The sequence below is a fragment of the Sminthopsis crassicaudata genome, chromosome 3, assembly GCF_048593235.1.
Source record: "Sminthopsis crassicaudata isolate SCR6 chromosome 3, ASM4859323v1, whole genome shotgun sequence".
NCBI lineage: Eukaryota > Metazoa > Chordata > Mammalia > Dasyuromorphia > Dasyuridae > Sminthopsis > Sminthopsis crassicaudata.
The window spans coordinates 29,404,295-29,420,415 of NC_133619.1; the positions used below are offsets into that span (position 1 = coordinate 29,404,295).

General features: G+C 37.6%; 1 protein-coding gene across 2 annotated transcripts in view; it reads left to right on the plus strand.

Annotated features, from left to right (window-relative positions):
- The window catches only part of TMEM212 (transmembrane protein 212), a 36,791-nt gene extending 20,918 nt beyond the window's left edge, over nucleotides 1-15,873 (plus strand). Inside the window, exon 4 of one of the 2 annotated variants that reach the window (XM_074298194.1) lies at nucleotides 6,299-7,482. In XM_074298194.1, the coding sequence (XP_074154295.1) occupies nucleotides 6,299-6,334 (36 nt within the window). In that variant the 3' untranslated portion in view covers nucleotides 6,335-7,482. Of the gene's footprint in view, nucleotides 1-6,298; nucleotides 7,483-12,507 lie in introns of those variants that run through there. The other variant, XM_074298195.1, reaches the window with a different exon arrangement.
- The last annotated feature ends 248 nt before the right edge of the window (nucleotides 15,874-16,121 follow it).

The window sequence follows — 16,121 nt, forward strand, 5'->3', positions numbered from 1 at the left end:
AAAGAAGGAAAACATTGAGAGAAGAATAATGTCCAGAGCTAGGGAGGCAATAATGTGACTATATCTAGAATGATGGGGCTGGTTCTTGGAGCCAACTTTGAGAAAAATCATTGGTTAGCTGGAACACATCCCAAAGTTGGTGATAGTATGATGGAAACAGCTTGAATTCATGAGATCAAAGAATTGAAAGAAGTGGAGACTTTTGGCCTGGAGAAACCACAGCTATCTACTGGGATTGGATTGGATCCCAGAGGACAAGACTAGGGGCAAAAGATGTAAATTTTAGGATCATAAGACCTACAAATATAACTAATGGGACCCCAGAGCCTATCTAGTCTTCTTTATAAAGTAAGCAAAGACTGGGTGAAAATTTGTTAGGTTATGATCACATGGAGGGTTCTTAATTAGGTCTCATCCCTCTGAAAGCTTTTCCACTTCTGCGATTGTATAATTCCTGAGCCAAAAAATAATTCAGCTTAAGTTCTTCCATTACTTCGTGGAGCATTTAATTGGTACCTACTGAATGCAAAACTCCGAATTTATATTCTTAATCACCATCACCCCCATGACTTTTTTTCTCTTGGCAGAGGAAAATAAAAGTGCATATGTTTGTTTTGCTTTTCCCCTCTTCAGAAAACTTCAGAAAATATGGCATTTCCTCAAAAGGCAGGCTGGGTTACTTGTAAAATCTGTCCTAAATCTGACTGCATTCAACACCCCCCCAAAATGCACACACATACACACCAGTTACGTTCTATTCCCAGCTCACTGACAGGGATAGCTTAAATGAGTACAACATTAAAAATAGTAATGTTCGAAAGTAATCCACATTCTGTTGCTTCCTCCTTCTATGCATAAGCAGAATGCTGATCAAGCTCGACCACATCCCTTCCCTTCTATGTCTGGAACATCAAGTTCCCCTCTCTAATTTACTGCACATTTCTGGAAAATTGAAAAGGAGATGACAGGCAGGGCTTTAGAAAAGTGAGAGGGAGGGAGAATGCTATTTGTACATTTCTCTCCCTCAAATCCTAAGAGAGCAAGGTTGTTCTGAAGAAAATGTGAAGTCCTCCAGATGCTGAGGATGGAATGATTGCCAATAGATTTCCTCTGGAGTAGTTCACACTTTCCTATCTCCAAAAGGTTCCTCTCCTCTGGGCACCCATGTCCTTACGCTGTACCAGAATGGAAGTTTCCTTTCTAAAGCCAAAAGATGAAGACACATTTGGACCAAAACAAAATTGGACTATGAAAAGTTCAAAAAGTTGAAAAATCTCCAATGAAGAGGACACTATGAACTGGATCACAACAGTAAATGACTTGAAAGCTTTTATTCAGGGGGTGCTTTGGTGTTGACAAGGTCCCAGGATAGATCTGTGGAAGGGTGCGGGTGAAAGGCATGGAAAATATTAGGGAATGGGATGTGGAAAGACAGAAGATGCAATTAAAAGAAACAAGGGAGTCACCTGCTTGTAAAAACTTGATGGAAAATGAAAATGTAACAAATGACTTCTCAGGAAGCAAGGTTCAGAAGGAAACATCTGAAAGCAGCTGTGCTGTAGTGGAAAGAGAATTTAGAGCCAAAGAAACATAGTTAGACATTCAGATTGACTATCTCCTGCCTTAGAGGAGCAGTTTGACATAAAAGTGTGCTAGAAGACCAGGGTTCAAATTTTCCCTTTGAAACAGTGACTGGATTTATAAAACCTCACGGTGCCTCCTTTCAAGGGAGATATGACAAGTGTACTCCTTCCTTTCAGGAGGTGAAGGAAATTTCCCAGAGTTACCCAGCTAGTGTCTGAACCTGGAACTGAATTCAGATCTTCCTGAATTCAGGTCCAGTACTCTATCCATCACAAGAAAAACAGGGACATTATATCAAGGGACCTCCATTTGAAAAGCACACAACTTAAACAGAGAAATACAATGCAATAAAAAGGACAAAATGTCCTCATTCTTGGACCAGTCATTAACAACTAGTTCAGAGGAAAAAGGATGGGGGTGCTAGACAAATTGCAGCTGTCCTGGATAGTTCTACAAAGCCTCCTCCTCCTCCTCCTCCTCCTCCTCTTCCTCCTCCTCCTCTATGAGGTAAAATGGTTTCATTTATTTTTATTTCATTAGCAACTGTTATTTTTTTTTAATGAAAAAGGAGAAAGAAAATATTTTTTCTTAGTATGGCATATGGGTTTTTTTTTTTTTTTTAATGAGCTGAGAAATCTGTTTCCTTTCTATAAAAGATACAGGTAGCACCTTTGAATTCTGCCCAGAAATGATTTTTTCCAGTCTTGTGATTTTATTGGTAGAGGGAATGACAGTGTGAACACTCCCTCTACTGATACAGTTTAACTTCTCCATAATTTAAAGCTTTAGAGAGAGTTGCCTGGAGGTACATAAAAGTTATGTCAAAAGAAACAAGAAACAAGTTATGTCAAAGGAAATATACCAGACTCAGATGTTTCTTTCTATAAAATTTGTATTATTATTAGTATCTTTGTAACTACTATTATTGTAGGTAACTAGGTAGTGCAGAAGATAGAGTTCAGGGCTTGGAATCAGGAAGGCTCATCTTCCTGCGTTCAAATCTGGTCTTAGACACTAAATAGTATAACCCTGAGAAGTCCCTTAATCCTGTTTGACTCAGTATCTTTATCTATATAATGATCTGGAGTGCCTTAAGCCATTTTCTAAGCCTATAATTTGCAGAACAATTATTGATTTGCTTTGGAAGAGAGAGATTTCTTACCAGGAGTTTCCTACACTTTGAAATCATAGATTGAGATGAAAAGGAAGACAGACATAATAGATCATCTCTGTTTCTCTCTGCCTCTGTCTTTATCTATCTCTGTCTCTCTCTCTGTCTATCTCTGTCTAGTCTCTGTCTCTCTGTCTCTGTCTCTGTTTCTCTGTCTTTCTGATTCTCTATCTCTCTGTATCTCTCTGTCTCTGTCTCTGTCTCTCCCTCCCTCCCTTTCCTGCCCATATGTGATCAATTACCAAGTTTTATCAAATCTTCCTCCACAACATCTATAAAATCTACTCTCTTTTTTCAACCAATTCTTTCAATTTCTTCCATTAAAAATGTTCAACAAGTATCATATCATACCTATATCTCTAGGATCCAAAGAAGTCAATTCAAAACAAATACTTAAGGAGCACTATTGCATACATGCATGACACTGCTGTGCAAAGTATTCGGAATAGTTGCTGTGGTTCAGTACTATCTGACTCTTCATGACCCCATTTAGGGTTTTCTTGCCAAATATGCTGGAGTGGTTTGTCATTTCCTTGTTCAGCTCATTTTAACAGAAGAGGAAATTGAGGCAAACAGAGTGAAGTGACTTTCTCAAATTCAAACAGCTAGTAGCATGTGAAACCAGATTTGAACTCAGAAAGATAAATTTCTGATTCCAAATCCAGGGCTCCATGCACTATAGTACCACTTACCTGAGAATACAAAGACAAAACTAACTACAATTAGGAATTCCTACCTTCAAGGAATTGATTTTCCACTGCATGGAAACCATTAACAAAGTTAAATAGAAAATATGCAAAAATTTATCTCAAGTTGGAGAGAGTGCTAATATTTAGGGGGAGGTGATCCCAAAGAACTTTTCTGTTTACAAGAAAGTTTCTAAAATAAGCTTCGAAGGAGCTCTAATTCTGATTCTAAGAAGGTAAAGAGGAAAGATATTTTAGATGGGAATATTCCAGGCAAAAGTCTGGAGGTGGGAGATTGAATTGCATGTATGACTTGGAATAAAGTGTATTATAAAGGGAGTAATAAGATAAAACACTGTGAAGAGAAGCAGAAGATTATAGAGAACTATAAAAATGAAAGGCAGGATAACTCTGTGGATAGGGTGTTGAATTTTGAGTAATGAACACCTGATTCCAAATTCTACCTCAAGAAACTTACTAACTGTATGGCCTTGAGCTCCTCACTTAACCTCTTTGAAATTCAATTGACCCACATATCAAATAAGGCAGTTGAACTCTATGTTCTCTATGACATCTTCTAGCTCTAAATCTATGACCCTGTTTTATTCTATGAAGGTGACATGGTTAAAGCTGGCCTTAAGTAATATTAATTTGACAGCCATATGGAAGATGACTTAGAGCAGGAGAGATGGAAGATTATTTAGGAGTTTATTAGAATCATCCAAGATTATTATGAACAAAAAGTGCTTATCATATTACCCAAATAATTAATTGACCTTCCATTAGGGCTATGAGCACTTTAACTTGATTTCCCAGCAGAGATCATGGACCAAGATGGTGGAAAGCCTTATTTATGAGATTTGGGGATCACTTGAAGGGAGTAGAGATTTGTAATTTAGAGGAGAGAAGGCTTAAGAAGAAATAAAAAGATTGTTTTAAAGTATTTCAAGGGCCATCATGGGGGAAAAGGGACAGATTTATTCTGCTTAATAATCAGTAGGCAGTTGGTGGTACAGTGGATAATGTGGTTAGCCTGGAGTGAAGAAGACCTGAGTTCAAATTTGTCCTCAGACTATCTGTATTACTATAGGCAAATCATTTAACCTCTATTTGCTCCACTTTCTTCAACTGTAAAATGAGGATAATCATGGCACCTCCCTCCCATGGTTATTGTAAGGAACAAATGAGATTGTATTTTTTAAAGCTATCTGACAATAAACTTTTTATATAAATGCTAATTCCCTTCCCCTCTAACAATAATCACTATCATTTGTAGCATTTTAAGCTTTAAAAAATAAAAAAAATATATTTTTCATATTGATAAGACAATATTATTTCATTAGATCCTTACAAAAACCCTGGGAGATAATTTTTACCTACATTTTACTGATGAGGAAACTGAGGCAGAAATTTAAGAGACTTTTCCAGAGTCACATCACTACTTATTATCTGATATAGGATTGGAACTCTTCCTAACTTCAAATCCAACTCTTCAACTATTGGTCATCTACTTGCTCCCCTATGGCAGAATCAAGAGCAGTTCAGGGAGTGCACAAAAGCAAAGCCATACTCAATGTAGGAGAAATCTCTGAAGAATTAGTGTAACCCCAAACTAGGGTAGGCTCTCTTCAGAAAGAATCAGAAAGATTTACAGGTTGACTATCTAGGAATCCCTCCTCAGATACTATATAGGATTTGATTTAGTATTACAGAGAGAGAATTGGAAAACTTCAGAGACCATCTAATCTAACTTCTGAATTTTACACATGGGGAAACTGAGTCCCATAGATGTTAAGTGACTTGCTTATGTTCACAAATGCAATAATCACTAGGGGCAGGATTTGAACCCAGTTTATCTGACTGTAGCGCCAGTACTTTTATCCACTCTCATTATCCCCACTCCCACTTCCCCATGCTTATTAGTGATAGAAACCACAAGTATCAGAGTTCAGAGCTTTCCCCATTCCTGTTAGGTGAGTCTGCTTTCTGAGATCCAAAGGGAGTGTTCAGATACGCCGTGAAGAATGAGTCATGCCCACCTTGAGGTGACCCCAGAATCACATTTCTCTCATTTACTACCCTTTTTCTTCTTTCCATTGATATTACATTTCGATGTCAGAATGGGACAACTACTTTCCAAGTGTATTTGCATTTCATGTATCCAGTAGAGACTCAGGGTGGTAGTAACTTTCTGAGGGAAGAAAGGAGACTGAAGTATTTGTTGCGGTGTGTTGAAGTGAGTTGAGGTTTTGTTGAATGGGCACTGCTGACAGCTCCCCAACTGTACATTTTAATGAAAATTATTTTTTTTCAAACTTCATTAGTGGTAAAAAAATATTTACTTTTTTTTTTTTTAAATCATTTTCCAAGAAAGTCTAATTTTACTTTGAAAGGGGATTATACTTCTCTCCTTCCAACCTCACCCATCCCCATTGGCAACAAATTAGGCAAAACTCCCATTTTGTCTAAAATGTTAACATTAAAATGGTTTTGAAAAGAAAACAAAACTTTTATCCTAAAGCTGAAATGTAATTATTTAAGAAAATAGGTAGTCTTAGATAGAACGCAGAAGTCCAGTTTCTCTGTTATCATCATTAACCTATGCAGTGAGCCTCGTTTGTCTTAGTAAATGATATTCCAAATGTCCTTTAATGGCACAATTTGGCTAAATCATTTTTTCCTATAGTTATTTTAAAAAGTGGAAAATGATTGAAATAACACTATTGGAAAAATGTGAGTGTTTCTGAAATAACAACTGATTCCTATGGAATTTATAAAGTGCCATAATTATAAAGTCATAGAGTTTGAGCTCTTTGATCTCACCTTAGGGATAAACTGATCCAATTTTTGATTTTAGAGGAGGAGAAACCGAGGCCTGGAGGAAGCGAAATGATTTCTTCAAAGTTATAGAGATTATAAAAGGGTAAATCCAAGATTTGTAGAAACAGCCACAGGGCACAGTGGATAGAAGGCTGGTTCTGAAGTCAGAAAGACCTGAATTCAAATCCAGCCTCTCTGACTATCTGTGTGAACTTGAGTAAGTCACTTAACTGCATCTGCCTCAATGAATCATAATAGTACCTACCACCCAGAGTTGTTGAGATAATATCTATGAAGCTCTCAGCAAAGTGCCTGACACAATACTGGACATTTCATAAATGCTCCCTCCTTTCATATTTAGATATTCTAATTTCAAATCTATTGTCCTTTCTACAGAAGCACAAAAACTTGTCACCTAAATTAAAATACGTCTTGGTATAAAGCAACTTCCTCATAGTTCCCCAGCTAGTCTGGAGGAAGGATTGAAATCCCCTTCCTGACTAATAGCAGAGCTCTGAACATATTACCTCTCAAAATTATTTCCCAAGAAACACACAGAGAATGAACAAAGAAATAAGAGAACTAACTAGGAAAAATGGGAGTCACTTCCCTCCTGAGATTTTTCATGATAGTCATGTGAGGAGAGATTAATTTAAAATTCATATTTAAGAAAAACTCTGTTTAATCAGAAATAACCAAGAGGTAGAATTTGCAAAGAAGAGAGAAGGAATTATTTTTCCTAATGTAATCAAAATTTAAAAATGTATATTTAGCTTATTCACTCAAATTATTGTCTAAAGGACAAAGTTGTTTTCTTGGCTTAGCTCTAGATGTCATCAGTTGCCTAATAAAGAAGAAAATTAGAGCATCAGCACACTCCAAGGGTAGTTGAAAGGGAAATGGTGGGTGTGAGTAGATGACTTCACATTATCCACCAAGAATTATGCTCGGGAATGGAAAAAAAAGGCCATAGCTAATGGGGCAAGAATAAAAAATAACTGATACAAAATCTTGTGAGCTCGACTGGTAGGTAGATACCTTAGCAATGTCAAAAGAACTCCCGGAACCTCCTGCCATATATTGAGAGAGCTCCCAATGGAGGATGTATATGGAGCCGCAATTAGAGTAACTGAGAATGCATAGGGGAATGGTGATAAGTAAGTATCATCAGAGGAAGTATCCACATTGATGAGCTCAAGAAGACATTGAAGGGCCAGAGTAAATGACAGGTTAAGAAGCATATGCTATATTTAACCTGCCATCTGGGGAAGGGGTGGGAGAAGGAGGAGAAAAGTTGGAACAAAAGGTTTTGCAATTGTCAATGCTGAAAAATTACCCATGCATATATCAAAAAGAAAAAGAAAAAAGAAAACAGAAGTATATGCTACTGTCCTGTTGAATTATTGGTTGGTTTTTAAGATTACATTGATAATCGCACATTTGTCAGGTGACTTAACATCATAGAATCAGAACTGGAAGAAACCTTAGCGATCATTTGGTTCAACCCTTCCATTTTACTCATGAGTGAAATGAAGCCTAAAGATGGGAATGGATTTGCATATGATCACACAGCAGAGAGGATTTGAACCAGCTCATGGGATTTAAGACTTTATGTGAAGGCTGATTGCCCAGAGAGCCACAAACTCTGATTTTCGGGAATGGGACTTATGAATAAGAGAGATGGAATCTAACCAGTCAGAATACAAAGCAAGGAAGAGGACAGAGCAAAGGGCAGCATTACCAGCAGGAGATACAAGTATGGCACTATGGAGATTGTTCAGTGGTCAGGAGTGGCTGAGAGTTCAGAAGCAGGAGATGCAGGGATTTCAAGCACAAATTATGTCCCCCGTGAATGAATCCCATATTGCTGCCCCAGCTGAGGCTGGAGAAGAATCAGTAGTGTTTCTGTCCCCTTTCCTTTTCTTTCTCTATAGAGAAAGTAGGATATTTGATACTTAACTAAGGAACCCCTTAAGGATTCCTTAGGGAACCTGAAAGTTTCCCTAAGGTCAGTCTTTGAAATTCCAGCAGCTAACCTGCAGATAAAGTTTAAAATCCTTTTCAAAGCTTAGAGAATATACAAGTTATCTCTTCCACATTGTTGGGGTTAGAAGCATGCCCATGAATTAGAAAATCCATATAAAATTTTTCACCCTCTCTTAATACCTGAAAAGTCTGAATTAATATCATATTAAAGGATAAAGTATTATACAATATTATACATGCATTTTATGTGTTTCTCAGTTTCTAAACTTTTTCTGTGTCATCTGCTGGCCTTTGTGTGTCATTGAATTGCTTGTAGCTGTATGTAGATAGATAAGTAAGTTCAAAGTAAATTCAAAATAATTGGAAGGATTCAAAAAAGCTTCAAGTAGGAAGTGGCCACTGAATAATGCTTTGAAGACTCTAGGGAGTCTGGGGGCAGGAGCAGATTCCAAATATAGGGGAATTATCTTCCAAAAAACTACCCCCCCAATCCCATTTAATTTCTTATGCTGACCCATAAGATATCACAACCTGTGATTAGGAAAGATATGATAATGGAAGGGATAACTGTACTAGCAAAAAAGATTGCCCACAATCAGGAGCTTCTACCTCCCCTTGTTGCATCTCTATGCATTTTGCTGAATCTCCTAAAGCTGGGTTCCATATGCAAAAGGTATTTTGGGTTACTTAATCACTTCAAAACCTCTGCTTTTCTCTGGGTTTGGAAGGCAATAAACAGAAATCCCAAGTTCTGTCATTTAATGTGATTGCTATAGGGGGAGAAGAGTGAATTCTCCTTTGGGGACAATAAGATACTAGGCTTTTCATTGTTGAAATGTGCTAGGGCAAAGGCATGTGATCATATCATGCTTTTAAAATCTAGAAAATAATTAAAAATCACATGCCCTAAGGGAGAAAAATGTGACCTAATGAGTGCTAGGCTTGGATGGGAAAATATAGGCAGCCATCATATATTGCTTGCACCAGGGGTTCAATGAAAGCCAAGTTCCCATGAATGAGGGGAAAGTGAGTTGTTTGGAAAGGGAAAGTTGAGGTCCTGAAGAGGTTTGAGAAGTGAATTTCTAGAGAAGCTCTTTCCATATGAAGGGGATGGGGGAATGGGTTGGGGAAGGAGGGATAGTGTAGAAAAGGGCAACTTGTCAGAACAACTGGCTCAGTGTATGTGTAACAACGCAGCCCAGAGTCACCTGCTGCCACACATATATGACTTCACCCAAACTTCATCTAACATAGTCCACATCAGAACTTATACAACAAAATAAAAATAAGTCTATTATATCACCCAAAGAAAGTTAGCTCTAAAAGACTTTCTAGATACAGTATTTACAAGGATAATAAAATAGCCAGTTATATTGGACAACCATAAATATTCCATCAATTCAATCTCATTGGACAAATATTTTTAAATATCTAATATTTGGAAATTATACAATACTTTGTATGCAACACCTCCTTCCACTTCCAGTGGAAGCTTGTCTTCAAATAGGGAAGGGGATAAGTACATTCAAAGTAATTTCCAAAAGGAAAAAAAAATAATAGATGGATGGCCTTAAGAAAAGTTTCAAGTTGGAAGTGATTGATCCCTTGTACAATGCTTTGAATACCCTAAGGAGTCTAGGGGGTGAGAAACAAAGGGGAAGAAGGAGCAGGTTCCAAATATAAGCCAACCACCTTTATAAAGGTACAGAAATAAGAGATGGCAATTCGGGTGTCAATAAAAGGTAGCTGTCAACTTGACTGGAATGGAGAAGGCCTGAAGGGAAGTCAAGTCAAAATAAGATTGGAAAGATAGGTAGAAGTCAGATTGTGGAGGACTTTAGATGCCAGGTTGATAATTTCACATTTTATTCTAATAGAGAACCACTGAAGATTTCTAAGTAGAGGAGGGACACGGTCATATATGTGTTTTTGAATTATCACCATTAATCTAAAATGTCTTGGGGTTCCCTTCCATACTTAAGAATCCCACTGGGGTCCAGATATGAATTTCCTCTAGGTTTTATTGAATTTCAGGAATGGCTTCTTTAAAAAATAAATTATCTTGTATTAAAAGAAAAAAAAATCTCCTTTACATAAGACTCAGATAAATGATAATTTTATATTGCCTAATTTTAAAAGGCTGAATCCACACAATTTTTCCTACTTTATGTGATGTAAAAATAGTCCTAGAATTCGAGATCAGGGAGTGGGGTAGGGGTGGGGGTGGGAGGAACCACTAGTTAATATAATCCAGAGTAACAAAGCATGATCTCCCTGTCAAATCCATTTGTCTTTAACCGGAGGCTTTCCCAAAGTCACCTGTCAGGAATAATGAAGCCATCTCAAGCTGTACACCAAATCAGAGAGGAGAGGGAGAAGTGATTAGGTCAGGTTTTATCATCTTGTCATTTCAGGCTAATAATCAGTTTCACCTCTAAGAGGTAATAAAAGAATATAGGGAAGAAAATGGGAGTCACTGTAGGAAAATTGAATTAGAAAAGGAAAGCCTTCCCTATTAAAAGTGTAAGGACCATCCTAGTTTAGTTAATTGGGATTTCTAGTTCTTATTTACCTAATCAACAAACATTGACTAAATCCTTAGTATGATATAAGCATTTAAGTTAGTTGCTAAGGTTACAAAAACAAATTTCTACTCTCAAGAAGCTTATCTTCTAGCTCTGTATTTACTATCTCTGCAACTTATCAGTCACTTCTTTGTGAATCTGTTGCTTTATTTTTAAATGGGAATTATAATAATGTTAACTAGCATTTATAAGCATTTAAGAAATGCAAAATGTTTTCCATATATTATATCAGCCACATGGAAAAATAGATAAAATACTTGACTTGAAATTTTAATCTGGCCTCAGACACTTTTTAGCTGAATGACCCTGAGCAGGTCACTTAAGTGTTTTCTGACTCAGTTCCCCATTTGCAAAATAGGAATAATAATAGCATCCAGGATTGTTGTGAGAATCAAAGTGACATAATACTTGGGTGCACCTAGAATCAAGAGCAGAGTTCAAATCCTATCTCAAGACACTAATTCTATAAACTTGGACAAGTTCCTTAACTCTGTCTGCTCAGTTCCCTTTATCTGTAAAATAAGGATAATAATAACAAGATCTCCCAGGAATTTTGTGAGGATCAAATGAGATTAATTTAAAGCACTTAGCACAGTGTCTAGCATATAGTAAGCACTCAATAAATGCTTATTGCTTTCCCTTCCCCTCAGGGGATTAACCAACAAGCATTTATTAAGCATCTACTTTAAGTCAAGCACTGTTCCAGGCTTACCTTAGACAAAAATAATCCAATTCCTGACCTCAAACAGTTTATATTCTACATAATGGGAAAGATGGATGACCATGTGTATATAACTATATAAAAAATAAATAGCCAAATAGGAGAAAGTACTAGTTACTGGGAATGTAGGGAAAGGCCTTATATAGGAGGATTCTAAAATGTAGAGGTGAGGAGAGAGTGTATTGTATTGTAGTCTAGGAGGATGGCCTGGGCACAGGATGGGAGGGTGTTCAAGAGCCAGATTGATGCTTAGAACTCAGTGCTATAACAATCCTGGGTCTCACAATCCAGTCCTGTAACATGCTGGGGATGGAGAGTTTGAAGGTGGGGAGCAGGACATGAGACTTACAGCCACAATGCCTCAGAAACATAAACCAGATCTCTTATTTCCTTAAAGTAGGACCTAAAATCAGAAGCAAATATTTTTAAATTGGGGGGGGGTCATTTTTAAAAGTTGGAAAAATAAAGTAAAATGCTCTGCAAACCACACTGATCATGTGAAGGGATCAGTTTTCCCAACTAGAAGATAATGTTCAGGCAACAAGGCAGATGTTACTCCCATAAATTAAAGTTCTGATTTTCCCCAGGAAAGATTTCTGAGTATGTTCATTACAAAAGATCCTCTAGCAGAAAGGAGAATTCTTCCCTCTCCCTGACATTGACCCCCCTCCTTCCTCCGAACCCCATCCTTTCCCCACAGAACAGGGGCTGCCAGAGCAGTAGCTACCTCATTGTAAATGTGAGATCTCTCTCCATTTTTTCCTTTTTCTCCAGCTTTCTAAATTCTTCAGGGGCACCAGAATGCCATTACACTGAGTCATCCTCCCTCCTTCACTAGTTCCCCACTGACCTAAACAAAGGCTGAATTTCACTTCAAGAGTGACACAGGGGTTTCCTTTCACAGAATGTGGAAAGCTTCGATGTAAACAGTATTTTTTTCCCCTTTATTTCTAGGGTCAAAGGAATGGATGGTGAACTGGAGGTAGCGCTCAGTGGAAATCCCTCTTATTCCCTGGCATCTGAAAACATCTGTGATTTGTGTGTTTTGATCCCCAGCTAATTTTTTTCCAAGCCTGGAAAAAACCTTCCTCGGTGGGCTATGTCAATGTGATGTCACAGCTGAAATTCTTGCATAATTTCTTTGCCAGCAGGGAAATTGGAGATCTGGACTGTCCCAGCCAAAATGATTCTCATTCTCATTTTCTCTCTCTCTCTCTCTCTCTCTCTCTCTCTCTCTCTCTCTCTCTCTCTCTCTCTCTCTCTCTCTCTCTCTCTCTCTCTCTCTCTCTCTTTCTCTCTCGGAAGATTTTATTTTCTGTGGGGTCATCCCTATGATCACACCATCAATACAAGTTCCCTTGTGCCCTCTTGCAATTGAATTAAAGCAACATTTTCTCAGTCTCCTTTCATTATTATATCTCAGAAGTCAAACAAGAGTAGTAATCTGAGGTTTTGTTAATTCAGTCCTGTTGACTGGAAGAATTCCACTCTGCAGCTGGCCCTCTATCACTGCTCCCACCCACTCTGTCACATCTGCTTTTAGCCTGTTATTAAGGGGTCAGATCCTTAGGGTTCCAGGATAGTTTCATCATAGAATTAGAGATCACAAAAAGCTAGAAGATACTTTCTAGATGTATTTGCAAGTTTGATAGATTTCATTTTTTGATTCTTTCCTTTTGTTCATATCCAACCAATTCCCAAGAACTAATCATTTTCCCTTCTCTCCATCACTCATATCCATCCCCTTTCTCTCCACTCCTTACCTTCTACTCTAGCTCAAGGACTCTTACTTGTTGCCTGCTAGACTGTTACAATAATCTCTTAACCAGTTTGCATGTCTTCTCCCTTCTCCAGATATGTTTTTTAAAATACTTTTAAACAAATGGATAATTGTTCATGCTGGAATGTTAAACTGTAAATGTTGACATGGGTTTAAGGATGCTTTGAGATTTATTCTTGTCACTTTCCAAGGACATTACCCTCTACTCCCTTAGAATCCTTCCTTGGAATATGCTTGTATGTGTGTATGTGTGTGTGTGTGTGTGTGTGTGTGTGTGTGTGTGTGTGTTTGGGTGTGTAGTTAAGCAAATTTATGTGCATAGTTAACATGGAAACTAAGAATTCTAAAAGGTGGAGATGAAGAAGGATCATATTCTAAGGATGCAAGGCAGCCTGTTCAAAGTCCATCATGAAGCTGGGACAAAAAATAACATGTGAGAGACAGAAAAAAGTCCAGTTTGTATGGATCTTAGAATCCAGGGCTTAAATTTGTAGCCTAGGTACAGGAGAGATCTCCTGCAAATACAATGTGCCCAAAATCCAAGTGAGCCTTTTGTGGCACAGTAAACAGGTTGTTCACTTCAGAGTCAAAGGCCTTGGGTTCAGAACTCATCTCTGATATTAGCTATCTATGTGACCTTGAACTTACCTTCCTGAATCTCATTTTATTATTCATAAAATGAGGACTTTGAACTTAAGTGCCTTAGGGATTTCTTTCCGCTCCAAAGATGTGATCTGATGGAATAATGAAACATTGGCCACATCGAAAAATTTAGACCTGCCTCTGAGGTTATGGTTTTCTATTTTCCATCACTGTACAGAGAAGGTATTTAATCATTGACTGACTGCCTGATTAATCTCTTTGCTGAAGAAAAGGAGGTATATTTCACTGTCAAATCTTTTAAAATTATAACCAGTTGTTGCATCTATAAAGGAAAAGAAAACAAGGAAGAAAGACAGCTTTTCCTTTATTGAGTTCATTCTATAAAATCATTCTTTTCTTTTTCTTCTTCTTCTTCTTCTTCTTCTTCTTCTTCTTCTTCTTCTTCTTCTTCTTCTTCTTCTTCTTCTTCTTCTTCTTCTTCTTCTTCTTCTTCTTCTTCCTCTTCCTCTTCTTCTTCTTCTTATTATTATCATCCTCCTCTTCCTCCTCTTTCTTTTCTTCCCTCTCCTCCTCCTCCTCCTCCTCCTTCACTTCCTCCTCTTCTTTGTCCTCCTCTTCATCCTTCTCTCTGTTTCTGCATCTCTGTCTCTGTCTCTCCATTTCTCTGTATCTCTGTGTCTGTCTGTTTTTGTTTCTGTCTGTCTGTCTCACTTTCTGTGTTTTTCTCTATTTGTATCTGTCTCTTTCTGTCTCTATGTCTCTGTCTGTTTGTCTCTTTGTCTATGTCTGGATCCTGTGTCTATTTCCCTCCCTCCCTCTCTTCCTCCCTCCTTCCCTCCCTTTTCCATGCATCCTTCACATCCCTACCAGAATAATCTTCCTAATATACACATCTGACCATGTCAGTCTCCACTCAAATGGGACAATATTTGAAAGTGTTTAGCAAAAATGCCCAGCACATGTTGTTCAGTCATGTCTGACTCTTCATCATTGCAGTGGGGTTTTCTTGGCAAGGATACTGCAGTGGTTTGTCATTTCCTTCTCAAACTCATTTTATAGATGAAAAAACTGAGGCAAGCAGGGTGAAGTGACTAGCCCAGGATCACATAGGTATCTGTGACTGGATTTGAACTCAGGAAATAAGTTTTCATGACTCCAGATGCAGCACTCTATCCATTGAGCCATGTAGCTTCCCAACACATAGTGAATGCTATATAAACACTTATTCAACTCCCCTTCCCTTCTTTTCCCCTGCTCAAAGTCTTTATCAGCTCTTCTTTGTCTACAGTATAAAATATCAATTTCCTTGCCCTAGCATTTAAGGTCTCCCCCAACTTGCCTCCCTCCCACCTTCTCACGCATTCCAGGTTCTAATATGTCAGGATAATTAAGTGTTCACCAGTAACAGGTATAATTCTTAAGCAAAACTGTAAGGAAAGAAAGGCCTCTAAGAGCCCTACCAGCTCTGAATCAAAGAGCCTGAAACTTCCACATTTGCACATGGAGAAAGAAGAGAAAGAGAAAGAAAGAGAATAGAGGTAATACAAGCAGCCAAGAGAAGGAGTGTCAATGTATGAGTCCTTAACTCAAGCAGAGAATTAGAAGTGAGCCTGAAAATGGGACCAAAGCCAAGCTTTGCCATTTCATACCTATGAAATCCTCAGGGATGCACTTAAGCTTTGTGCCTCAGATTTCCTAATCTGTAAAATGGGGCATAGTACTAATGTTTAACTAGTTCTTAGCTTTTTCTTTTCTTTTTCCAAACAAAGAATGCTAGATCTGAAGTCAAGAAGACCTTAGTTCAAATATAAAGTCAGATGCTTCCTGGCTTGTGAGTGAGCCTGGGCAAGTCACTTAACCTTGTTCTGCTTCAGTTATCTTATCTGTAAAATGGGAATAATAATAGCACCTACCTTCCATAATTGTTAGAAGGATGAAATGAAATAATACTAAATTATTGTAAGTAATTATATCAAATATAAAATAACAGTAAATATATGTAAACAATAATACATCATTATATTAAGCATTTAATACAGTGCCAGCACATAAGTGCTATATTAAATATATTACTATTATTAGTAGTAAATTTCTATAGCAAAATTACTATTATTACTAGCAAATTTTATAGTAAAATTACTATTATTAATAGTACATTTTGTAGTAAATTTACTATTGTTGGTAG